The sequence below is a fragment of the Macrotis lagotis genome, chromosome 1 (assembly GCF_037893015.1).
Source record: "Macrotis lagotis isolate mMagLag1 chromosome 1, bilby.v1.9.chrom.fasta, whole genome shotgun sequence".
NCBI lineage: Eukaryota > Metazoa > Chordata > Mammalia > Peramelemorphia > Peramelidae > Macrotis > Macrotis lagotis.
The window spans coordinates 415583039-415610301 of record NC_133658.1 but is presented as its reverse complement, the minus strand read 5'-3'; the positions used below and the strand labels follow the sequence as shown (position 1 = coordinate 415610301).

The 27263-nt window shown below is 35.7% G+C and overlaps 1 protein-coding gene across 2 annotated transcripts; it reads right to left on the bottom strand.

Annotated features, from left to right (window-relative positions):
- Positions 1-983: 983 nt before the first annotated feature.
- On the bottom strand, positions 984-27263 carry LOC141506324 (plasma serine protease inhibitor-like). Of its 2 annotated transcripts, XM_074213004.1 has the most exons (6): positions 26987-27263; positions 20434-20522; positions 17591-18290; positions 15882-16152; positions 7493-7658; positions 984-1340 (listed from the first exon to the last, which is right to left on the bottom strand). In XM_074213004.1, the coding sequence occupies exons 3-6, from the start codon at positions 18237-18239 to the stop codon at positions 1113-1115; spliced, it is 1314 nt and encodes a 437-aa protein (XP_074069105.1). In that variant the 5' UTR covers positions 18240-18290; positions 20434-20522; positions 26987-27263; the 3' UTR covers positions 984-1112. The 2 variants fall into 2 exon arrangements, with proteins under 2 accessions (XP_074069105.1, XP_074069104.1); XM_074213003.1 differs by lacking the exon at positions 20434-20522.

The window sequence follows — 27263 nt, the reverse complement described above, 5'->3', positions numbered from 1 at the left end:
TTTCCAATATCCTAGTCTACCTCTCCAGTTTCACAGGTGATTCCAGGTGTCATAGGTTATTCAACTTAAAAAATTGTACTTACTATGTACAAGATCTTGTGTTATGTATTGAAGGGATGATGAAATGAAGATGATATAATCTCTACTTTGAAAATAGGTTTTTTTTTAATATTAGTAGTTTCTTACTACAATAGACTGCATTAAGTAGAATGTAATATTTTGGAATCAAAGCCTTGGAGTTCTAATCCTAACACTACCACTTACTAAATTTGTCCTCTTCAGTCACAACCTCAGTTATCTCATCTGTAAAATGTGTAACATCATCCCTGCTTAATCTACCTAGTCAAGTGGTTGTTATAGAAATCAAACCAGATAATTTTTGCAAAGTGTAAAGTAAGCTATTAGATCATCTTCCATATATATGCTTTTTCTCTATAATTTTCTGTTTCCACTTTAGTGTTTATTTCTATCTTTAAGGGGCTGTTAGTGATTAAATGATAGAGAAATAGCAGGTATAGAATGACTTAAAATTTATCCCTGTTTTATTATATAACCTTGGACAAATCACATTTCCCCTCTGAACTTCAGTTTCCTCATCTATTAAATGAGTAGATTTCACTAGAATCTCCCTAATATTCTTTCCAGATTTTATAGTCTGTGAAACTATGAACTGCAACCATCAGAGATGTAATGGGATATAATGGAAGCATCAAAGTTCAATCAAAAGATCTGTAGGAATCTTGGCTGTCACCTCTGGCAAGTTCCTTGCACTTCTCTGATTTAGACTTTCTTCATTCATCTGGATGATGAAAATAATAATTTGTGCAACACCTACCTCATGGGGTTGTTATGAGGAAGTGCTTCATGGGTCTTAAATTCCATGTAGAAATGAGATCTGTGATTTGACTATGTTGCTGAGAAAGACTGCCCAAATGATTAAAAGAAATTGATAAAGTCTTAGAAAAACAAACTTTCGCCATTACTTTGCATTTGCACATTGCTCTTTATTCATAGCAAGCTGCACAATGGTCCGCCCTTGAGCTCCCTTGCTGCCTCCTCCTGCAGGAGGTAGGTGTATATAGGTGGCTGCCTTTGAATTCTAGAGGAAAAGTTTAAGATAGAGAGGAAGCAGATAGCCCTTCTGCTTCCCTAGGGTTCACCACTTTGCCCAGAAAAAGGATGCTGTGGTTAGGTTGAGCAAGGATCATAACCAGAAAAGGCCTGTTGAATTCCATCATGTGATGTCGAGCAGTTGACATCCGGACCTTGACATGGCTCTTGGTATTCATAACAGTTTGTGGGCCTGATTCGTCCATCTCAAATGCAGTCTGGTGGACAATCTGCAAGGAGAAACACATAAAATGGCACTGCGAAAAAAGGAAACAATAGAACCTCCAAAAGAAGAGAAAATGTCAGGAGATGATGGAAAACTCATCAAAGAATAGTAAAGATCAAGAATTTTTCTTCTTTTTTTTAATAAACAGTTAAGTCAAAAGAAAGGACAGCCTGGTATAGGAGATTTCACTAGACATAGGAATCTAATCCTGAAATCTAGATCTGTCCTTTACCAGCTAATAATCATGATTCTCTTTCATTCTTGATGAAAACCATGAAATGGGGGCAGCTAGGTGGCACAGTGGATAGCACCAGCCCTGGAGTCAGGAGTACCTGAGTTCAAATCCGGCCTCAGACAATAATTACCTAGCTATGTGGCCTTGGGCAAGTCACTTAACCCCATTGTCTTGCAAAAACCTAAAAAAAAGGCCCATGAATCAGGGAGGTCAAGCACATGAATTGGATTTGAGTGAGGGAGTGCTATGCTAAATCACCAGTCTCACTTTCTCCTCTGGAGCCATGTGAGTCTAGTGGCCGGATAGGAAGCAGGGCAATTGGAGAGGGTCCTCGTTAGGAAGCAATCAAGGTTAGTGATTTCCCCAAGGTCACACAGCTAGTAAATGTCTGAGGTTGGATTCAAACTCCTGTCCTCCTGATGCCAAGGTCAGTGCTAAGGTCAGTGCTAAGGTCAGTGCTACATGACTTTGGGCAAGTATCAGTTACTAAATCTGTAAAATGGAGATAATAATGGAAACATAGCCTCACTCAGAGGGTTATTGAGAAGACTGATAGAGATAATAAATCATGATAAAAATGTGAATTCTTATTAACAGTTTTGAAAAGAAAGAGAAACTCTACTGTTTTGCTTCATTTCAACCCAAATTCGCTAATTACAATGTGCATGGAGCTCATGGCTATGGAAACCTATGCATTTTAAGCTTTTTATTTCTCTCTCAATTTCTCATTTTGACTTCTAGTCTCATCACTCAATTGGAACTGCTTTCTCTAAGTTGACCAAGATCTCTTAATTACCAAATTCCAAGATCTCTTCTCAGTTTTCCTTTCTGTCCTCTAGGCACCATTTGACACACTTGATCCCACTTTTAGAAAATTTCTGTTCTTTTGGTTCTTGTGACACTACTATCCTTTGGTTTTTTTCCCCCCTACCTATTTAGCTGTTTCCAAGTCTCCTTTTGGGGATCAACTTCAATGTTCATCTCTCCATGTGTAGATTTATCCCAGGAATAACCTGGCCTCTTTTCCACCCTTTCTACTCTTGTTATCATTAAAATTTATGAGTTCAACTATCATCTCTCTGCAAATGATTACCATATCTATTGTTCAGTTAGTTTTCAGCTGTGTCTGACTTTCTGTGTCTACATATGGGGTTTTCTTGGAAAATATACTGAACTGGTTTGCTATTTTCTGCTCCAGCCCATTTTGTAGATGAGAAGTGAGGCAAACAGGGTTAAGTGACTTGCCCAGAGTCACATAGCTAGCAAATGTCTGAGGTTGAATTTGAATTCAAGAAGGTGAATCTTCCTGATTCCAAGTCAGCACTTTAGCTGTCCTTCCCATATCTACATCTCTATATTTATTATATCTCCTAAATTCTAGTCCCTCATCATCAGCTACCTGTTGAAACTTTCCAAAGGAATGTCCCATCAAAACTGTAGAATAGTGGAGAAGAGCATTGAAGGCCTGAGCTTCAAAGAGCTAGAAGATCTAAGTTCAAATCTTACTTCTAATACTATGGATAATTTGGGGCCAGTTTCCTGGCCTTGGTGCTCTCTTAAAAATGAAGAGAATGGATTAGATGGCCTCTGAAGCCCCTTCTAGCTCTAAATCTATGATTCTTTGATCTCAAACTCAGAGTTTATCTTTCCCTCAAGTCATCCTCTCTTTCTAACTGTACTATAACAATTGAAAAGTTTATCATCCTATAAGCCACTAAGATTCATAGAATAATAGTTGATTTCCATTTCCTTCTTCCCCCAAAGTTAATGCACAGTCAAGTCTTTTCAATTCTACCTTCACAGTGTCAACCCCTCTTCTCCACTCACTTGGTCACACTCTACTTCAGGCCCTCATCACCTCTCACCTGGACTAATGTAATATTTCCTATTTTTGTCTCCCTGAATCCAGTCTCTCTCCTTTCTGGTTGATTCTCCCCACAGCTGACAAGTCAATATTCTAACATTCAAGGGGAGGCAGGCTATGGTGGGACAGTTTGGGTCTTGAAGTTAAAGGGTCTTGAATGTTTTATGAGGAATTTACTTTTTGTTTTTGTTTTCAATGAAATAGACAGTAAGAGGGAGAGAAAATTGAATTTTGTAAATGTTTTTAAAAAAACATTTTTCTAGGGGGCAGCTAGGTGGTGCAGTGGATAGAACACCAGCCCTGGAGTCTTCCTGAGTTCAAATCCAACCTCAGATGCTTAATAATTGCCTATCTATGTGACCTTAGGCAAGTCACTTAACTCTGTTACCTAAAATAATTTAAATAATATACATCAACTAATTATTGGCTCTATGACCCTGTGCAAGTCTGGGTCTTAATCTCTCTGGGGTTGCAGTATAAAGTGAGTGTGTTGGAATTTAATGATTCAGAGGACTTTTTTTTCACTAAAAATATGTTCCTATGCCATTCCCCTGCTCAAAAATCTCCAATGGATCCAGATTCCTTGTAGGATAAAATAAAGTCTTTTCAGATTGGCATCTAAGTCTCTTCACTATCTGGTTCCAGTCAGGAAGCTTGGCAAACTTATTTTGTATTGTTATTCTTCATTTACTTCAAAATCACAACTAAATGTCCTTCTTGCTACCCCCTCCCCTTTGCCTATATTGTTCCTGATGCTTGGAATTCACTCCTTCTTCAATTCCACCTGGTAGATTCCCTAGATTCCTGAAAATCTTATTTCAGGTATCATCTCTTAGAGAAGCTCTCTCCTGATCCCTCTTCTTGTTAATGTCCTACCTGCCCCAGGAAATTATTTGATCTTATATCTGTGTCATATTCCTTCTTTCCCACCTCAATAGAATATCCAGATAGGGAACATGATTTCATTATCTGTCTTTGTACCTAAAATTTAGCATAGTAAATGCTTAATTAATATCAAATAAATTAATGAAAATCTCTTCCTACCTTAATAGATGGTTTCATGAATTTATGGGTATGAAAAAAAAAACTTACCTGGTAGCTGGTATTCTCTTTCCATGCTTAATCAGATTTGTCCTTGCACAATAGTTTGTTTGTTGATTTTATGCTCTGAGGACAATGACCTTTTGTGAGAACTAAGGCTTGCCTCCAGTATCCTTTTTTTAGTGGAAGTCTAGATAGCCTCTGAGGTCCTTTTCAACTCTGAAGCTCTTTGATTCTTTATACAAATAAATAGACACTAAACTAAAGTCTGAATATGGGGATCAGGGAAGAAATCAAGTCTTTCTAATTTATTGTAATAGAAAAACAAATAAGTGCTAAGGAGTCCTGGATCTTAGTTCCAGTTTTGTTAGCAATTCAATATGTGACACTGAAAATTGTGGTGTATGAATGTATTATTCATCTAATGTATAGGAAATAAAGAAATATTATTTCAAAGATACATGGCAAAACTTATGTAAACTGATACAAAGAGAAATGAGAAGAAAAAGAAAAAATTATGGCAATATTACAAAAATGAAGTTTTGAAGGATTGAAAAAACTAATGGAGAATGAAATGAATTCAACCAGAACAATTATGAATATAATAACAAAAATGTAAAAGCAAATAACCCTGAAAGCTATAAGAACCCTGAAAATATAATGACATTCATAATTCCAGAAGACCAGTGATAAAGCATACTATCCACCTCCTGAAACAGAGGCATGACTTCAGGATACAGAAATATGTGTATGCATGCCAGTATATGTATACATGTATGTATGTATGTATATGTGCATGTGAATCAGTGAAATGAATGTCCAAAGCAGAGTTCATTTTCCCCTTCAAATCACCGTGTCTTCCTAACAGTCCTATATTCATTGAAAAATATATCCTGATGCCACTGACATTATATGTGTATATATGCATGTCCATATATATGTATATATTCAGATATAATACATGTGAATAATCACAGTCAATGAGGGAGGAGTATTTTTTTTGCTTTATTATGAATGTTTTATGAGGAATTTACTTTTTGTTTTTGTTTTCAATGAAATAGACAGTAAGAGGGAGAGAAAATTGAATTTTGTAAATGTTTTTAAAAAAACATTTTTCTAGGGGACAGCTAGGTGGTGCAGTGGATAGAACACCAGCCCTGGAGTCTTCCTGAGTTCAAATCCAACCTCAGATGCTTAATAATTGCCTATCTGTGTGACCTTAGGCAAGTCACTTAACTCTGTTACCTAAAATAAATTAAAAATATAATTAAAAAAATAATTTTTCCTTCTCTGGACCTTATCTAATTTCATTTAGTATAATTAATCATTTTATAGTAGAGGAAACTGAAGTTCAGAGAGGGACAATTTCTTGAGATCATAAAATAAATGACAAAACTAGGATATAAAATTAAATCTGACTTGGAATTTAGTGCTCTAATTACCTTACTCAAGGACCTAGAGGATGTCTTAGCATAATTATCGAAATTTGCAGATTGAGGAGTAGTTGGAATTTTACCTACAGAGAATGTACAGGTGACCATAACCTTCATTGTCACAATTTACCTGCATGTGCCTTTCCAACAATTAAAAGTAAAAGTGACCATATAGTTTTTGAAATAATAGAACCAAAGCAGAGGAGATGTTGGCTGATTTACATGATCAGGGAATAATCTAAGTAAAACTGAAACAGGTCAATAATTAAAAATTATGCCCCTTATATGTTATTGTCCACCAGAAGTTTTGAATATTCACTCTGTGAGAGGCAACTGACTATCACCACAGATAAAAGTAGTAGAAAGCAGAATTTTCTGACATTCTGGTCATTGAATACATGCATTCCATACAAATTCAGTCTCAGCTGTATGAATTTTCAAGTCACTTAATTCAGCACATAATTAAATAGCAACCCCCTCTACAAAATAACAAACAAAATAGCTATCTAGCCACTGTTCAAAGATTTATAGTGATGATTTACTTAATATCCCTTCAGCTTTTGAGCAACTCTAATTTTTATCTGAACTGTGCTTTAAGAGTGTTAGACTTAGCATCAGGAAGATGAGTTCAAATTTGATCTCAGATACTTACTAGCAGTTTTCTCACCTGGAAATGGGGATAACTCTTAACTCACAAGGTTATTAAGGTTCAGTGAGATAGCCCAATGTTTTGCAAACCTTAAAGTATTACATATGTGTTGCTTTTATTATTGTGTTTTTTATTATTGTTATTATTTCTACCTCCTTGCATTGTTTCCAGTTCTTCCTATTGGGACAAAACAGACTAAGTTTGATATGCCTGATAGCCCATCAAACAATGAGCAGAATTTTCATATCTCATTATGCCTCCTCTTCCTCAAACTAGATATTTTTCTTCAACTTATATGAAATTGATCTTTAATTCCCTCATCATTCTGATTCCTGTCACTTGGATTTTTTCCAGTTTTTTTGATTGTCCAATGGATAAAATATGTCAACCAGAAATGAACAAATATTTTATATATGGTCTTCCCAGGGTAGAATACAGCAAGGTGGTCATGTCTTATTCTCTTTATGTCACATTTATTGTAGCCTTGGGTTATTTTGACTTTTTTTTTGACAATCATGTTGCACTATTAACTCATATTAAGGTAAAATTCCACTAAAGCTCCTGTGTCTTTTCCACATCCACCATATTTCCTTCTCATTTAACTTTCCATTTATTCCTATTAAGTGTCATTATGTGACATTTATTGTTCTAACCTTCTAAGAACCTTTTGCATTATGACTATCATCTAACATGTTAGTTCCCCCTCCCAGTTTTATGTAATCATATTCAGAATCTTTGCCTCAATCCAAGGCATCTTGATTTCCTTTCAATGAAGCCTATGATCATGTTAGAATTTTTTTGTTATCACAAATTTTTCTTCATCATTATCTTTTAGATACTATGCCTGAAATAATTGCTTAACCTGCTCTTAGTCTCGGGTGTAAAAAAGAGCACTATGTCACAATTATAGAATTCTTAACAATTGCAAACATACTTGAGAGATCAGAGGGGTCACATGGTTAGGTTTCACAGCTAGATCAATGATGCCAGAGACATCAGACTCTTTAGAGAAGACATTCATAATCTTCAGGGCAGGAAGTATCTTCTGTAGCTCATACTTGCCAGAAAGGGACAATTTTGGAATACGTAATTCCATAGCTCTGGGAAGAGAGAAATCATACATTTATATATATTTATGCATAAAATTGAAAAACCAGAATCTTAGTGGTCTCATTAAACTCTATCACTTCAATGGGTGCAAACACTGAGGTAGAGAGGGTTTAAATAATTTGTCCAAGGTTGGTGCCACCAACTAATGTCATATCAAAGTTTAGAACCTAAGTTTTTAAGCTTCTAGTTCAATCTTGATATTTGTTGATCAATGTAGCCATTTGTTAATGAATGAGATTACGGTCCTGAGTGCCTTATTTCACTCAGAAATCATTCATAAATCCCTCTGTATAGGACTTGACTGCTACAACTATCTTCGCACCAAAAATCTCCTGTATAAACTATATTCCAGGAATCATGTTTTCCAAGACTCATCTATTTTGACTGTTGCCTCTACCTCTGCTCTCTACTTCTCATTGAACTCACAACTGGATACTCCTTTTATTTTCAAAGTAATTCCATAATGAGGTTAACTCCTTCTAAATGTTCAACTTCATGGTATTGATTTCAAGACTCACAGAACCTGAGATCTAGAGGGTCTTTGGGACATAGAATGCTAAAACTAAAAATAAGTCAAGTCACGAAGCATTTATTAAGTGCTTTCTATATGCCAGATGTTTTCTAAGCATTGGTAAGACAAAAAAGGGCAAAAGACATTTCCTACTCTCAATCTAAGGAAAGAGACAATATCCAAATAACTATGTAAAACTATAGATCTAGACATAGATTCCCTACTATAATGTTATATTAATTTTGATATTAATGTAATTATAATAGAAAGATATTATATATATATTTAAATATACATGTAGCAAATTGGAGATCTTTTCAGAGGGAAGGCACTAAGATTAAGGAGGACTGTGAAAGCTTTCTTTTATAAAGTGGGACTTTAGTTAAGACCTGAGGGAAACCAAGGAAATTAGAAGGTCACAATGAGGAGGGAGAGATATCAAAACAAAGGGGACAGCCAGTGAAAATCATCAGAGTTGGGAGATGAGACATCATGTGCAAGGAACAACAAGGGAGCCAGTGTCACTGAATCATAGTGTAATTGATGTTGAGGATATGGGAAGATGGTGTAATAAGACTAGAAAAGTACAAAAGAGTGAGGTTAATAAAGACTTTAAGATGTAAGCCAAGGATTTTATATTATCCTTGAGGCATTAGGATATTGATTAGGATATCCTATTGATTAGGATATCCTAATTGGATATCCATTGAACTGATTCAATGAAAGGGGAGTGGGGCATGTATACATAGTCAGACTTGTGCTTTAGGAAGAAAAATTGGACAGCTGGATAGAGGATGGACTGGAATGGGGAGAGATTTGACTGAAGACCCACCATCATCTTATTGTAATAGCTCAAATATATAGAGGAAAGGGTGTAAGAAAGAGTAAGGAGCTAAAAATGAAACATAAATTGAAAGCTTGTTTGACTTGGAAGATGGTAGTGCTTTCCACAAATTAGAAAATTTAGACAGAGGTAAGGGTTTGGGTAGAAAGGTAATGATTAGGGGTGGAGCCAAGATGGCAGTGAAGGCAACATTTTCCAGAAACTCCTTTCCCAAAAAAACTGAAAAAGGTGTCAAATTATGACTCAAGTCAAAATTTAGAGGGGGCAGAACCCACAGAAAGACTATGTGATACATTTTCCCAGTCTAAGATAATTTAGAAGTTCCATGGGAGGAGTGGCTAGGTGGCATAGTGGATAAAGCACCAGGCTTGGAGTCAGGAGTACCTGGGTTCAAATCCTGTCTCAGACACTTAATAATTACCTAGCTGTGTGGCCTCAGGCAAGCCACTTAACCCCATTTGCCTTGCAAAAACCTAAAAAAAAAAGAAGTTCCACGGGAAAGGTGTGTTTCACCAGGAACGGGAGCTGGAAAAAAAGCTCTGGTTGCAGTACAGCTCAGCCCAGCCCAGGGATCACCTGGAACAGTTTGAAGAGGCAGTGAGAGAACTCTGCTGCACCAGAATGAGTATGGAGTGAGGAGCACCAGCCTCAGAACCTGCAGCAAGAATCAGAAAGAAGCCTGCACCTCCAGAGCACAGCCCACAGACATAAGGGGGTCAGGAAAGACAGTAGAAATCTCTCTGCTCTCCTTGGGGCAGGATTCTGGCCCACACTCAGATCTAGGTTGCAGTTTGGCCTTTCATACTAAGATAGCAGGGACCCTTCTCACAGCTCCAGGGCAGAGGGAAGTGCTGTGGTCATCTACATATCAAAGCACAGGCAAGAGAGCATAAGTCCTTGGAGGAATAAAGGTCTCAGTGGGGTGTCTCAAAAAAAAAAAAAAACCCAAAGCCTTGGAAATGCTGTTAATTAGTCTTGGGCTGAGGAAATGAGTAAACAACAGAAAAAAGAAGATTATGATCATAGAAAATTATTTTGGTCCCATGGAAGGTCAAAACGCATACTCAGATGATGACAAAATTGAAGCTTCCATATCCAAAATCTCCAAGGGAAATAGAAAATGGGCTCAGACTATGGCTGAGCTCAAAAAAGACTTTGAAAAGTAATTAAGGGAAGTGGAGGAAAAATTGGGAGGAGAAATGAGAGTGATGCAGAAAAATCATGAAAACCAAATAAGCAGCTTGGTGAAAGAAATACAAAAAATATACTGAAGAAAATAATATGTTAAAAACCAGTTTAGGTCTAATGGAAAAAGCAAAACAAAAGGCAAATGAGGAGAAGAATACTTTAAAAAGCAAAATTGGCCAGCTGGAAAAGGACCTAATTTAAAGAGAACAATTAAACTTAACATACATCCCTGATACTTGATAGAATGTGACTCTTTTTTTAAAAGTTTTTTGCAAGGCAAATGGGGTTAAGTGGCTTGCCCAAGGCCACACAGCTAGGTAATTATTAAGTGTCTGAGACCAGATTTGAACCCAGGTACTCCTAACTCCAGGGCCAGTGCTTTATCCACTACGCCACCTAGTCGCCCAAATGTGACTCTTGATTAGAACATAGTTAGAAAAGGGTATTTTAGTCAGACAAAACAAGTTAAAATTAATCAATGAGTAGAATAGAAATACTACCTTCTCCTTTTCCCTCCAAAATTTATTAAGTAGCTGAGGTAGCAAAATATTGTGCTGAACACTGGGATAGAGTCCCTATCCTCAAGGAATTTATAGTCTTGAGGCAACAACAAAGACAATTTTAACTCCTAATGTGCATATTTGAAACATTTTATGAAGATAAATCTTGAAGGTTAATATAAATCAGTGACTTCTGAAAAGACTTTCTGTAAAAGATGGCAAAAGAACCGAGCTTTACAGTATTGTTAAGTATTCAATAGTTGAACAAGGAGAAAGGATATTCTGGGCACTAGGGAATAAACCAAGAAAAGCCACAAGAAATGAGTGTAAAATGTTTCTCTGGGAGTGAAGGAAGATAGAGAGTTATCTAGTTTGAATGTGATGCAATATGTGTAGAATGGAGTGATATGAGATATTATTGGGAAAAAAAGTGGTATCATTTTCTATGAGACCAGGGATAGGTGTCAAAGTAGTTTGCTTTACTTTGTAAGCAACAGAGAACCAATGAAGATTTTTAAATAAGTGATCTATGTGTGAGAAAGATTAGACAGGAAATAGTATGATGAATAGATTAGAGAGGGAAAAGAATAGAAGTGAAATGATCTGGAAAATAGTATTATAATAGTCTGAGTAGGCTGTAATGAGGGTCAAATCAGAGATATTGAAACAGTAACAGAAAGGAGGAGATGAATCTAAGACTATGACAGAGCTAGATCCAATGAGTATGAGAGTAAAGAAAAGGGATAAATCAAAGATGATGATGATGATTACAAGGTTGCAATAATGAAAGATTGAGCAACATGGTAATACAGATGGAAAAGTGAAAAACAGAACTACTAAAGGGTAGGGATAGTGGAAAACAATACATTCAGTTTTGGTCATGTTGAGTTGAAGGTAAAGGTAGGACATCCAAGTGGACAAATTCTAAAGGCAATTGAAACAAGGTTTAGAGTTCAGAAGAGAGGTCATGAATGGAGATAAAATTTTGGTGGTAGCTGTTACCCACGGGAATGAAGGACATGGAAAGTCTTGGAAATTAAGTTAAATCCTGGGATACATGTAGTTCAAAGGGATAAGCATTCTCAGTCCTGAGCACAATGTCAAAAATTGAAATCTCTAAATGGGAAGATGGATTTGTATTATGCTCAAGAGATTCCACACACACACACACACACAAACAAACACACTGGGTAAATTAAAGGGAGGAATAGGAAGTGAATGAGCTAACCAGCAGCCACATTAGGAATGAAGTGCTGCCAGTCCTAGGCAAGAGTCCATAAGCTGAACTGGAAAGAATACCTAACAATAACAAAGGTGTTAACAAGCAAAAAACAAAACAAAACAAAACAAAACAAAACTGAAAGAACTGAGCTGTCACTTAAAAGGTAATGATCAAAGTAGCTCCATAGACCATAGCAAGCAGGAACTGAAAACTGTTCCTAATGAAGCTACCAGTTGTACTCACTTTCTTCAAGGACTGAAGGTACCTGTAAAGAATTCTAGTTCTCCAGCATCCTCTTCTCAAGACTGTGTAGTTATAGGCACATCAATATACCTTGTTAACTTTTTTCTTGTCTATTTCCTATTCTTTTGTTTTGACTTAAACATAGAGAAATCAGAAATTAGCTGAAAGAATGCAAAATTTATTTTAAGAGAAAGTAAAATATTGCCTAAAAGTTAGAAATTTTCCCATCTTGGAGCTTTGAGGTATTGCTATTTCTGTTATTTCTAGCTGTTGCAAAATACATGAAATAGAGAGGGGACCATCTTGACTCAGCACCCTTAACTAAAAAAAGCTAATTTTCAAAATGTTGTGACTGATTAAATTTCCAATGATAAAAGTAGCATGGGGCGGGGAGGGTTCTGACTGAGTAAAAGAAATTGTACAGTAAACCACCCCCTAGGGAGAACATAAGCAGAGCCGAAGAATAATTTAGCTCCAGATCTTTTCTGAAAGAAAGAGGAAGTAAAAGGGATCCCTTACTGGTAGACTAAGTCTATTCTCCACAAAGATACCCTTTGGTATTATAAAATGGCAATCTTATCAGGAACAATTTCTTTTCTTTTCTTTTTCTTTCTTTTTGTTTTTTGGGCTTTTCTCTTGTTCAGCATACACTGATTTTTCTGGTTCTGCTCAATTTTTCTTAAGAGGAATTTCTTAAACTACTGCTTATGTATTTGTTTCAACACTATCACTAGAATTTTAATACCTTAATGAACAACAAGTGCTTTTGAATGACCATCTATATAGTTATTGTGTTCTCTCTTGTCCTGCTGATAATTTTATAATTGTTGTGGCACAATTATTATTGTTTCTAATTTGTATTGTTAAAATTTATCCACCCATTTGGTCAATGAAATTAATCCTCTCTGATTAATATTAGCATTATGGCTCAACACAATGAACATATGAATGTGGTACTTTGAAAAATATTATCAATTCATGGAAATTTATACTCATAAGGGACTATTGACATATGTAATAGATCCTACATGTACAAAGAAGCTATTAGAGTATTCTTGAAGATCAGAGTGAGAGTTAGGACACAACAGAAAAATATATATGGAAGCAAAAGCAAGAGTATCCCATTCAGGATTTACTCTGTGAATTACCATACTCATTCAAGCATTCAAAAATACCTAAACAAAATCTAGATAATGAGAACTACTTGGAAACTGACTCACAATCTTCCATCTGAAAAGGAGGACCTGAGTTCAAATCCAACCTCAGACACTTAATAATTACCTAGTTGTGTGACCCAGGGCAAATCACTTAACCTCATTGCTTTAAATAAATAAAATTTAAAAGAAAAAAAAGAAAGGCATATTCAAAAATGCCAAAAGCTAGAAAGAAGAAAAGGAACACAAGAGACTAAAAGGACACAAGATTTCAGACCAACAAAGAAAATGGTAATAAAGAATTGGAATTATCATATAGTATTTAAGGAACTTCTGCTGGAACTCCTTCTCCACTAAAAGCAGAACAGTTAAAAGAAAAAAAAATCATTTGCCTTGATGGTTTCATTATTCATAAGGTAAGTAAACAGTGAAAAGAATTTCTCAACAATGAGGAAAAATGAATATCAAACTGAAAAGAATAGGGAGTTGAAATGCAAGTGAAGTCTGAGTCAATGATCATTCTAGTCCATTCATTTTTTTGTTGCTTATTTATATCAATAAAGTGGTTCTTTAATTCTTGTAAGATCTTTATACAAAAGTGTTCCCCACTTCCGAGTGTCTAAAAATTCTCATCCCTACTTTTCAATGAATCACATCCTCCATAAAGATTTCCCAGATTAGTTCTCTCCCATTTCTATTGCCTCAGTTCTCTCCCATTTCTCCAATTCGTTTTATTTATATCTGATGGTTTTGCATAAATTGAGTTTTCCAATCTCTATGTGTATAGAAAGGAAGAAACCTAAAGCTTCATGTCCATTGCTCAAAAGAAAAGAAGAGCAATCATCAAGTTATGAATTAAGTTTCAGCTTTCACCTCCATTGTCTGCTCTTTTATGTTTATAGGTACTGAAATCTATGTTCCTGAGAATTAGCATCTAGTAGCAAGATAATAAGAATGGAAGATTCTAATTTTAAGGCAAATGAAATACTTTTAAAAATTGTTTTATTGATTTCATTTGTATGTGGATAGTTGGGAATTCCTTGAGAGCAGAAACTGTTTCTTTTCTTTTAGTCTGTTGTCTTTTTATCTATTTCCATTTCTTAGCAAGAACATCACTCCTGTACATAGAAAGCATTTAGTAAATCTTTGATGACAAACTCATGGAAGACATGATAATAATATTAGCTTACTTTTTTAGTTTTTTTTTAGTTTTTTTTTTTTTGCAAGGCAAATGGGGTTAAGTGGCTTGCCCAAGGCCACACAACTAGGTAATTATTAAGTGTCTGAGACCAGATTTGAACCCAGGTACTCCTGACTCCAAGGCCGGTGCTTTATCCACTGTGCCACCTAGCCACCTCTAGCTTACTTTTTTAAAAAAACTTTTATTATATTTTATTTCCTTTGCTCAGCACAAATTTCCCTGGATTGTAGTAGTGGATAATGTGTTTGACTGAAAATTCTGGTTTCAAATTCTGCCTGTGACACTACCTGTGGCAAAGAACAACTCATTTAACCCCTCTGGACCTCTGTTTCCTCATCCATTGAATGTCAGAATAAAACCTATATTAAAAACCTAAGGGATTATTGTGAGATTCATGAGATAAACTATAAAATATTTTGCAAGCTTTAAAGTACTATTTAAATGTCAATTATTATTATTTGAGATAGCAAAGATTAGTAATTCTTTCCTTATTTTGCAGATAAGGAAACTGAGACTAAGAAAAATAAAGTAACTTGCTCTTGGTGGCAAAATTGAGTTGGACTAGATTCACTAATATGTTATTAATTAAAAACAACAATGATGATGGGTGGCTAGGTGGCACAGTGGATAAAGCACCGGCCTTGGAGTCAGGAGTACCTGGGTTCAAATCTGGTCTCAGACACTTAATAATTACCTAGCTGTGTGGCTGTGGGCAAGCCACTTAACCCCATTTGCCTTGCAAAAAAAACCCCTAAAAAAACCCAACAATGATGACAATACCAGTAACACTTCATACATACTCATTCTTTGCTCTTGCTACTACCCATCTTATCTCCCTGAGTTTGAGATTTTCAAGTCAAAGTTTATCTTTTTATCTTAATGAGACATAAACATGAAGATAGTTTGGAAGTTCTAATTTTTTTGTTGTCAAAAAGTATGGTAAAAATTAGCATGATTATTTCTTCAGTCTGGTTCATTGGTAAAAAGCATAAGCTTTGGCAATTTTTTTTCTCTTCCTGCAGGGGCAATATCAGATATCCTGCCCACAAGACCAAAGTTTGAAATTAAATGATCTCTAGGACCTCATCCACCTTTAATACTCCATGATTCAATGCTCTGAAATTTTATGGTCTAATGTTTCCCACAGATTTAATATTCTATGGTTTGAGGCCTAGAATTTCACATTCTAAGTTCTTTTCTATTTTATTCTATGTCCTAAAATTCCTTCCATTCATGACTTTATGATTGAACCTCCATGTGACAAATCTCAGCATAAGAATAAATACTCAATGAACAATGAATTGAAGTAAAATTTTTCAATTGCTGATTTGATAATGATACAAACAGTACCTCTTCTTCAGTCCCTTGAGCCACCGTTTCATAACTTTTTGATTTAGGGCAACTTCTACACGTTTCATCTGCCCTTGATCAGGAAGAACAAACAAGGCTGTCTCATTTGATGCATAAGCTACTTGTAGCACACCACAGGAGAGGCTTCTATCCCGGAAGTAATTATGTATGCCTTCATGGACCATGATGGGGACCTTCACCATTGTATTTTCTGACACAATGAAGTTGTCGTCTTTTGTCCTTTTAGGATCAAAACGTCTCTCCCATGAAGCTAAAGATCAAATAACAAAAAAGTAAAAGACCAAGAGTCAAAAGAATTTCTTCTGTGAAGAAGAGAGTCTAAGTTAAAGCAGTCTCACATTATTTTTATTTTCTAAACAGTATCTTTCCATATAGCTTATAATATTAAGGCTGTGTCCTATAGAATCTTTCCTAAAATGTACCATAGTGCTGCAAAAAGCACTTCAAATGTGCTTCCTTTCTTTTTCTCTGGATATAATCACTTTCCTAAAGAGGCCTAGGATAGCATTAACTCTCTTTTACTGTTGTATCCCATTGTTGACTCATTCTTAGTTTACAATCCACATAGCCTGTTTTTTTTTCTATAGAACTTCTTGTATGAACATATCAGCCCTTCTTTGTATTGATAAATTGGGCATTTTGACCCTATTTTTATAGGAATAATATTTTGAGTATAGGACTTTATGCTAATCCCTATACAAAAAGTTTCATTCAATTCAATCCACTGTTCTAAACTTCTGAAGTTCTTTTGGATTCAGAGTCTACCATTCAATATGCTGACTATACCTCCATGTTTTGTGTTATCTGTTGCGTTGACATGAATGGTAATTGCAAAGGGCAGGTCCAAAGAGGTATTTTTGAGATATTTCATTAGGGACCCTTCTCCAAAGTGATCAATTAATGATGCATTTGTTAGGTCTTTGTCTCATATCTACCCAATTGTATCACCTGGAGTAACTAGATGGTACAGTGGATAGAGCACTGGCCTTGGGGTCAGGAGGACAGGAGTTCAAATCCTGTTTCAAACATTTACTGGCTGTGTGACCTTGGGCAAGTCACTTAACCCTGATTGCCTCACATCTAGGGCCATCTCCAGTCATCCTGATTCATATCTGGCCACTGGACCCAGATGGCTCCAGAGGAGAAAGTGAGACTGGTGACTTAGCAAAGCACCCCCCCCCCCCATTCATCTGTTTGTCATGGCATCATCTTCCTGATGTCATGGTCTTTCTTGAGAATGAAAGACAAACACTATCTCATTACTTATCCATGAGCTTAGCATAAAAGAGCTCAATGATTTTTTTTCTCCTGAGGTAGGTTTTACAAAGAACTTTCTCCAGGATAACTGTATTATTCATTCTCCTGTAATGATGAAGACTGAGGATTATAGAAGTAAAGTAAGTTGTCATAAGTCTTACAGCTAGGGATCTAATAAATATTAGAGCATGAATTCTAACCTTTGTATTTTGATATAAACTATAGTATTCTTTCTACTATAAGATGCTAAAATATTTGGATGGATATTATGTAAGATCAGCAAATTTGTTTATGTGAATCTGAAACTATTAAAAGCATATTCCTATGCATATGAATTTAAAGCAGTTTAGATATTTTAGGCAATCTTAAGATTATTAACACTCTAATCTTTCCCCCAGCTACCACACCACTCCCAGACCAAAAGCTCTTACCTTTAAAGAAGATATAATTCACTAGAATCATCATAGCATTGGCATCAACATCTTTAACTAAACCTTCAATTTTCTTTTGAGTTTGCTCTGAAATGTAGCTATTAATACGCTTCTGAGCCCTGACAGGATATTGGAAGTCAACGGAGAGAACTTCTGATGTGTACATGGCCTTCACATTTTGTGAGAACTCTTCCAGCAGTCTGAGTCTCTCATCAACAAACAATGCACTCCCCATACTTAGTTGAAGGTTAGGATTGGGTATGTTGAGGTTGAAAATCAGATTCTGGAAAAACTTGTGGATTGCATCCTCCTGAATTTCCTTGAGATTGAAACCCAGACCTACAAGGATCTGAGTGCGGGTAGTGGAGTGGACCCCAAGAGTCAGCAAGGACAAGATCATGGAGACACTCAAAGGGGAAAAGAAAACATTCAAGTCAGAGGCTTGAAAGATCAACTGCTTATACAGAGTGAATGCAAAGTCAGTGTTTTTTTCTATTATCTTGCAATTGAAAGAGGCATCTTTGGCACTGTGACTACCTCGGAAAGCAAAATCAGAACCACTTCTTCCTAATCGATGGGGAGAAACATGACAGCCCCCAGCTGCTTGGAGGCTGATGAGCAACAGAGAGAAGAATAACTTGAATCTCATTGCTTCTCCTCCTTATTCTGTAAAGTACAGGGATCAGAAGAGTAGAATAACCTGAGAGAAAAAGTAGATGAGAAGTCAAGCCTGGAATACCTTTCCTTACCACCCCTTTATATGTTGAGCTTCTTCCCACCCATTAAAGTTCATATATACTTCCTTCAAAAAGTCTTCCCTAATCTCACTCTTTACTAATGATTTTTCTTTCTTAGATTTCATCTAACACTTTAATATCCTACTAGACAATGAGCTCTTTGGAGGCAGAGGCCATATCTTATTTAAACTTTGTATCTCATAAAATAAAAATTCACATTTCTCCCTGGACCTTCTATAATATCCTCTACAGGTGTTCAGTGAATTGAATTGAATGTGTATTTCAGTGTGACAGCTTGAAAAACCAGTCTTATAAGAAAAAAATGAATGAACCTGAAACTCTGGGATAGGCTGGGACAAAAAAAACAGGGATGTGAGAGACATTTCTGAGGTAAAAATAAGCAAAATAATGAGAAGAGATGAAATATCCAAGAACATATAAACAATAACCTACTTCTAGGGGAGGCCCACATAAAAGAGATGGTTGAGGAAGAAGACAATGAAGGATCTGCAGTATACCAGAAGCCAAGGAAGGAGGCAGTTTCAAGAAGGAAGCAGTGTATAAAAGTGACAACTGCCATGTCCTTGACTTTGGTATCAGAAGATACAAAATTTAGTCCGGGATCTGCTTTTTGCTATGTAATCCTGGGCAAGTCACTTCTTATTTCTGGGCCTCATTTCTGCCATTTAAATAAGAAGATGGCATCCGATTAGGTCCTTTTTACTACAAATATTCTGTTCTTTGATTCTAAGGTCTCTTCCAGGTGAAAAGTTTTTTGGACTTCTGATTTTAGGGAAGATGAAGACTGAAATGTCTGATGAATTTAAAAGTAAGGAGGTCACTGATAATCCAGGACAGATAGTCTTGAGGAGTCAATTAAGTAATGAGAATGTGAAAATAGTATTAAAATTAAAGTAGAAAAATAGGAGAAAAAAATCATTAGCTTGTGAGGACAGAGCCCATCTTTTTGCACATGCTAGGTGCTTAACAAATTTTTTACTGATTAAGAGAAGACAGAGGGAATAGTAGTCAAAGAAAGACTTTTTTTAAGAAAAAATCAAGATAATTCAAAGAGGTGTGGGAAGTCAGGGACATGTCTTAAAGTAGTATAAACTTCCACAAGAGATAAGGAAATGATTCTCTAGGCAGAACTGTCTCTTTCTCATGAGGAACTCTTTAATCTCAGTGTCAAAATCTTTGTTCATACCTAGACTTGGGAAGGAGAGAAGGCAGAAGTTTGATTGCAATTTAGCCTTCATCCTCCAGGTTTTCCTACTTACTTTATCTTGAGGTTCCTATGCTCCAATAAATAGATTCAGAATAAAGGAAAGTTAGAGAGCAAAAATTGCCCTTCAGAATACTAAACCAAAGGAAGTCAGGGATTGATAGGGAGATCATGTGTGTTTTGAGTTTTTCTTTTTTAAAGATCAAAGTAAGCAGACAGAATAATAGCTGTAACATATTATAAAACCATTTTAGGGACTTTGGATCATTGAATATAATAGTTAAAAGAATCTATTAACTTGGAATGTTAGAACACAGAATTTCAGAGTTGGAAAGGATTTTATAGATCATCTTGTCCAGTATCCTCACTTTATAGATGAGGAAATTGAGGTTCAAAAGTTTGAAGGGAGTGCTGATAATTACACAGCTAGTAAATTGGTCAGTCAATAAACATTTATTAACTACTAAGGATGTCCCAGACAGTGTGCTAAGTGCTGGGAATACAAAGAAAGAGAAAAGACAACAGAAAAAAAGAAAAAAACAGAAGCGAAATAATAGTTGACATCTCCATCTGTCCAAGGTCAGCCACAATCATAATCCCATTTATAATGAATAGTCCCATCCCTTCTTTGATCTTCCTGCTGTTCCCAATATAACAGCAACAACAATAAACAACTCTTTCTATTTTCCTTAAGCATTTATCATCAACTTAAGTTTATTCTGAAATTTAACACTTCTGACTCTAGCCTTATAAAACATTGCATTCACCCTCATTTACTTGCTCTTGCTTCCATCTTCTACACAAATATTTAAAAAATTCAATTTGCTAAATCAATGTAGTAGTAACACTAATAATAATAGCAATATTTGCACAAAACTTACTTTTTGCCAGACACTGTGCTGAGCTCTTTACAAATATTTTCTCACTTCATTCTCACAATAATCCTGGAAAGTAGTTGCTGATATTATTCCTATTTTACAGTTGAGGAAACAGCCAAATAAAAGATTAAGTGACTTGTCTAAGGTCACAGAGTTAGTAAATATCTAAGGCAAGATTTGAACTCAAAACATCCTTCTTCAGGCCCAGTCTTCTATCCACTAAAACACCTAGCTTTCTCTTCCCTTTAAACTGACATTAATCTTTAGGCAACTCTCTTTTTCCTCCATAAATCTATGAATTTCCCTAAGTCCTTGGAAATCTAACCTTTCAGAATCTAGGGTGCCTAACCCACAATGTCCAGATTTCTTATTCTTTTCTATCATCAGTACTGACAGTGAGCATAATCCCTAAGATTCTATCATTTCTACCTCAACAATTCCCCCCCTTGATGGTCAGAATCAGTTTCTTTGTTTCTCCCTGAACCTTTGGAGGATGAAGTTAGCATTAAGACAAGTCACATTTTTTCAGTTTCTCTGCTTTTGACAGAAGAGAGCTTGGCAATATAATTTCCCTTTCATGACAGTATTTTACTTAGTTGCCAGATTTGTAATTTTACTTGCTTTCCCAAACTTCTCATCTAATTTTTTTCAGATAATACGTATACATATAACCTCTCCTTGTATCTTTATTGATCCCTATCCAAATTTTCTTCTCTTTCTCTGGTTATGTCTTTTCTTTAAATGATTATACTATCTTAATATATAAAATGCTAATCAAACATCATTTTAAATCTATTTTCCCTTTCATATTGTTACAAGTAGCATTCCACCAAGTCTAAGTGATAACTGTGATATCAAATTTCCCTGTTTGTATTAGAATTTTTGGATCATCCTGTTCATTAGGCACATTTTGTGCATTTGTGTATAACCACTAACTGGTACTGTCAAGTAAGGAAGTACAGGTTGTCAATAACTCCTTCATTTGAACTCTAAGCAAGTCCAAGGAACTCACTCCTCTTTCCTTTGTGTGAGCTGTTCCCTAGCAGTTCATTACCTTCTAGGGTATGATTTTTTCCAGCCTAGTGAAGAATGTGTCCTTATTGGGAAATGGGAAATTGCCATCCCTTCCATTCCTTGTCTAATGACCAAGTAAGCATGTGGCAGAAGTATCTGATTCCCAAAATTGCATTCTGTCTCTGTTTCTCTAACTCTCCATTGTCTATTTATTTGACTCTCTGTCTCTTTAATTCTGACTCCATCACTCTGTGTATCTCTTTGTGTGTTTCTGTATCTCTGATTCTCATCTCTCCATCGTTGTTGTCTGTCTGTCTCTACTCCTCCTCCCCCCACTCACACACACACATACACACACAACATTCAATACAATATACAAATCTTCAATAACTTAAGTTTCCCATTTATGATTCCTCCACTCCTTCCCAATTTTGCTCATATATACAAAGAGAATTAGCACAGATCTGAACAGATATCATACCTATAACATACCTTACCTATAACAAGAAAACCTAAAAAGACCATTTCTTCTCATTCTAAAAGAAGAAACAATTCTAAAAGGGTACTGATCCTTATAGCCAGAGAGGAAAGGAGAAACACTGAGACTTGTTTTCCCTTCATTCTACTCTCCTTTGGGAAAGGACAAAAAAAAAGTAAGAAGTAGATGAAGGTGGATAAAAAAGAGAATTAGATCATTCCTTTCTAGGGAAGGGGATCTCATGCTATTCTCACCACATGCATACATAGCTTTCTGTTCCATGTGTACTTATAGGCTCTGCACTGTTCTTTCTCTGCTCAGAATGTACCGCAATGGCCTGGCACCCTGGAATCCTCTTTATCCTATAGCCAAGTTCAAAGCCTTTGCATGTCTCATATATACTGACTTTTCATGTTTTTGATAGTGCCACCACCCTTGTGCAGGTCCTCCTCACCTCACACCTGGGCTATTAGAATAGTTTCTAAAATTGACCTACAACCTCAAATTTCTCCCAATTCCATCCTTTCTTAACTCAGATATCAAAATGATTTTTCTAAAATGTAGCGACTATATCACTATTCTACTCAATTAACTCCAGCATCTCCCTATTACCTCCAAGATCAAATATCCTATTTGATTTTTTAAAAATTTCCTTTATTTATTTAAGGCAATGGGGATAAGTGACTTGCCCAAAGTAAGAAAGCCTGTTTTGTTTTTAAAGCCCTCCACAATATGACCCATTTTGATCTTTCTACTCTTCTTATATTTCACTCTGTACACTCTACAAACAAAAAATAAATGCTATTATTATTGTTGTTGCTGTCTTTTTCTACAGTGCAGTGACACTTTCCTTCTTTCTGTTTTTTCTACATGACAAACCATCTCCTCAATTGATGCCTTTCACTGACTATCTCTCATGCCTGTAACTCTTCCTCCTCATCTCTGCTTCCTAGTTTCCTTCACATCTTTGAAAGAAGCCTTTCCCAGTCCTCTTTAATCTCCTTAAGAGCAGGATTTTTTTACTTTCTTTTTATTATCAGCACTTACATAATGACTGCCCTCATGCAGGTGCTAAATTTTTGTCTCTAGGATTAATTTTTCCCAAGAATTTAATAATCCTTAACAATTCTCTCACTTCCTTTGTGCAGCTTCTTTTACATGAATCACCAGGAGAAGAGAGTTGTTATTAGATCTGAAAAATTAAAGAGGGGCCCTATCATAATTTTAGATCTACTCCCCAGACAATAAACCCTTCTACAGTTTATATCAGATTGATAAAGAGCTAGCTCACGGAGAGGGAGATACCAGTCATCATCATTTAGTTCTTCTTTCATTCACCTTTAATGACTGACCTCTCACTTGGTAATCCTTTCACAGTATCATTCCATGTAGGGTTTTAAGCTGTTACCTTCAGAAATAGTCCAGTTCATCCTTCTATAGGAAAGTCTTTTTTTTTAGTTTTTTTTTGCAAGGCAAAATGGGGTTAAGTGGCTTGCCTAAGGCCACACAGCTAGGTAATTATTAAGTGTCTGAGTTCGGATTTGAACTCAGGTACTCCTGACTCCAGGGCCAGTACTCTATCCACTGCACCACCTAGCCACCCCTATAGGAAAGTCTTATGCCTTAAAAAGGTCTTTCTTTGTCCTCAATTCTCATCATATCCTCCCATGTTTTCATATCTAGATATCTGGGGAATACTCTGCTACCTTTTCATACCTCTTTGCCTCCTCTCTGAATCACTTGCATTCTTTCAAGGAACATATATAGAGAGAATATCAGGGTTAAGATCAAACCTAGGACTTCTGATTCCAAGGTCAGAGTTCATTCCAGTATACTTCATTGCCCTTTAGCAAGACTTTAAAGTCACAAATCTATTCTAGTGGAGCTAACCAAAACTCCTTTTTGACTATTGCATTCTTGCCCCAGATATACATTCCCATTCTCTTTCAGTGATGTCATATTTTGCACCAAGATCCAACCTCTAGTTCCTTCTTTGCTTTTAACTTTGTTTATTCTTTCAGAAGCAGAACAAACCTATGTATCTGAGATTCTGGGGAGCCCTAATTTTAAGAAAAGAAAATGTAACATAGCTTTGTAAAAAAGATAACCTGTTTTGAAGAGTATGTGCCATGAATTTTGGATGGGAAAACATGATCCCTATGACTATATTTATGGGATAAAATTGGAGCTATAGTATAGTATATATAGTTTAATATTTAGTTATTGTGATTGCCCAAGTTTAGGACAGTGTTCAAGAAGTCAATGGTTTTCGTGGTCTAAATATCTAATTTGTACATTTCATTTCTATGTTAAGGTTTACACATTGTACATATCCAACAAACATCATTGAAAATTCTATCCTGAACCAGTATAGTAAATAACCTCACTCATATATAGAGAAAGGTAAGAGATTCCAATTCACAAAAGCTTACATTTTCATTACTGTTGTAAAACTTGCAAAGTACTTTGTAGATGTTGTCACTTAGTCCTCAAAACAAACCTATGAAGTGGGTCCTATGATCATCCCCATTTGGCAGATAAATAAAGTAAGACTAAGAAAGATGAAAGGATCAAGCTGATATTTAAATATCAATTTTTATCTGAGCCAAGAACCAAGGGATATATTGATATTAGGAACTCTTTGCCTAGAATTCAGAGCTAATAGAATAGTTCAGGCAGAAGTATAGATGCAGTACCCAGACCTGCAGTGCAATTGGCTATAAACAGATCTTAGACTTAGTTCTGCTCCCAGAAAAAACACTGTAGTAGAGTTAGTCATATGGTCTAGAATCTCAGAACTCAGTTACAAAAGAATTCCCAGATAGACCAAGAACAACAGGTTGCCCAGAGCAAATTTCTAAAAAAAAAAAAAAAAAAAAATGAAGAGCTATTATGTATTCAGAGATGCCCAATACACAAATTCAAAAGAGAAAAAAACTCCAAAACACTAAAAATTAAATCCTTAAAGAAAAAAACTTTCCCATAAGACAAATTATAACTTGTAGAAGATTTGATGCAAAAACTTTTTTTAAAAAAGTTGAAATGGTATATGAATGAAATTAGAATAAATGAAAGAATTAGAAAAAAATTTGAAAGCTATGGAAGAGAGACTGAGAAAGAGAATCAACAGTTTGGCAAAGGAGGTACAAAATATTACCTACATAATAGGCTTCCTGAAAATTAGAATGTACCAAACAGAAATTAATGATTCTATGAGAAAAGAAACATTGAAATTAAGTCAAAAGATTAAAAAAAAGAAAATATAAAATATCTCATCCTACAATAATAGAACAAGAGGAAAGATAATTTAAGAATCATTGAGAAACTTGAAAACCATAGTCAAAAAATTCTTTTCAAGATCCTTATTTCAAGTAATCATGAGAGAAAACTGCTCAGATCTCTTAGAACCAGAAGGCAAAGTGAAAATAGAGGGAATTTACTGGTCACCTGAAAGAAACTCCAAATAAAACTCCTAGGAATGTCATAGCCAAAATCTAGAACTTTCGGGCCAAAGAAAAAATACTGTAATCTGCAAGAAAGGAAGGAAGAGAGAGAGAGAGAGAGAGAGAGAGAGAGAGAGAGAGAGAGAGAGAGAGAGAGAGAAAGAAGAGAAGAGAAGAGAAAGAAGAAAGAAAGAAAGAAAAAAGAAAGAAAGAAAGAAAAAAGAAAGAAAGAAAGAAAGGAAAGAAAGAAAGAAAGAGAGAGAAAGAAAGAAAGAAAGAAAAAGGAAGGAAGAAAGGAAGGAAGAAAGGAAGAAAAGGGAAAATCAGGGGGGTGGGGGAGGGAAGTAAGATTGGGGGAAATTGTAAAACTCAAATAATATCTTTAATAAAAATAAATTTAAAAAAAGAAAAGGGAAAATCTAGTCAAGAATTGTAGAAGATTTAGCAACTATAAGTGTAAATGAGTAGAGAGTGTGGAACATGATATTCCAAAAAGCAAAAGATATTATCAAAAATACTTTACCAAGAAAAACTGAATATAATTAATTCACCTGTGAGTTACTTGAAAATAGGAACTATTTGGATAGGGGGGTAGGTAGGTGGATAACCTTTTATTATATCCTTAGCATGAAGAAACTGAGGATGGGGGAAACTAAGTTTTTTTTCCCATGTCACAGAATAAAATGTCTGAGGCTGAATGTAAACTCAAGCCTTCCTGACTCTAAGTCCAACACCCGGTCTATCCACTATATCACTTAGTTGCCTCTACAATGCAGATATTTGAAACTTGATCCAGTGCACATATAACATTAAATTGATTTTGTTAGTCAAGTCAGTCAATATTAGCCTTACTGCAAATGCATTCATAGGATCATAGAATGCCGAAGTTGGAAGGTCTTTCCAACATATAATGTCAGAATGGTAGAGACAGTTTACTTCAATTCCTTCATCTTACAAATAAGAAATCTGAAGATCAGAGAGTGGCTTGCTCAAGATTATACAGCTAGTTGGTGTGATGAATAGGTAAAGAAATGGGAAAACATAGGAACAGATTGGAGCCAGCCTATACCAGCACTGAGGCTCTCTAGAAATATCAAAGTCAAAACAAAGGGTTCATTTTTCTAATGCTCATCCACATATCCAGTGCCCTGAAAATATAATTAACATAGAAAACAGTCTAGCTCTCATTCTAGTTCTCATGATGCAAAGTGTAAAGACTTAAATTATCTGTTTGGGAATAGTTGTTAAGGGTAAGGCTAACAGAAACTAGCATCTTATAGTATAGATGCTGACATATATCTCTTGGGAACATGCATAATCACACATGCAAATACATATATATGCATATACGTATGTATGCATATATACATATATGCATATATATATATATATTTCCCTTTGTTCCTTTTTTTTCCCCCATGTATATTGTATTTGTTAGTCATGGGGGCAGGTACATAGACAAAACAGAAACTATAAGCTCAGATAGAATACTCTCACTCTCCTTCTGTTCAAAGTCAATTCCTACTACATTTTTCAGGAAAACCTAAACCTTATAACCCTCTTTTAAAATTTCATAAACTAGCTTCAGTCCCTTGAGTGAATATTCACAGTTTGTACTTACACGGTCCGGTCCTTGTAGCTGATGGAGTTGGAAGATGGTTGACGGTGTTGAGGTATTATGGGGGGTACACACTGATACCAGATATCCCACAGTACCAGCCTCTCTGGGCCTGGGTTAACCAGGATGCCCAGGAGGAGCTTGTCCCCACTTCCCAGCAGAATGCTGATTTTTGTCTTTGGTTTGTGGATACAGCAGGTCTTATTCAAAGATACAATAAAAGACCCAACCAAAGCAAACTCTGTTCACAGCCCCAACTCAGAAGATCTAATTAGTATCT

What these genes read in the sequence shown, in the direction of transcription:
- LOC141506324 (XM_074213004.1), bottom strand. Translation starts at nt 18,239, where the DNA reads ATGAGATTCAAGTTATTCTTCTCTCTGTTGCTCATCAGCCTCCAAGCA. An exon ending in GAATTATATCTTCTTTAAAG is followed by an intron (nt 16,153 to 17,590) that starts GTAAGAGCTTTT and finishes TTTGATCTTTAG; the next exon opens with CTTCATGGGAGAGACGTTTT. An exon ending in TGACCCCTCTGATCTCTCAA is followed by an intron (nt 1,341 to 7,492) that starts GTATGTTTGCAA and finishes TTCTCCTTGCAG; the next exon opens with ATTGTCCACCAGACTGCATT.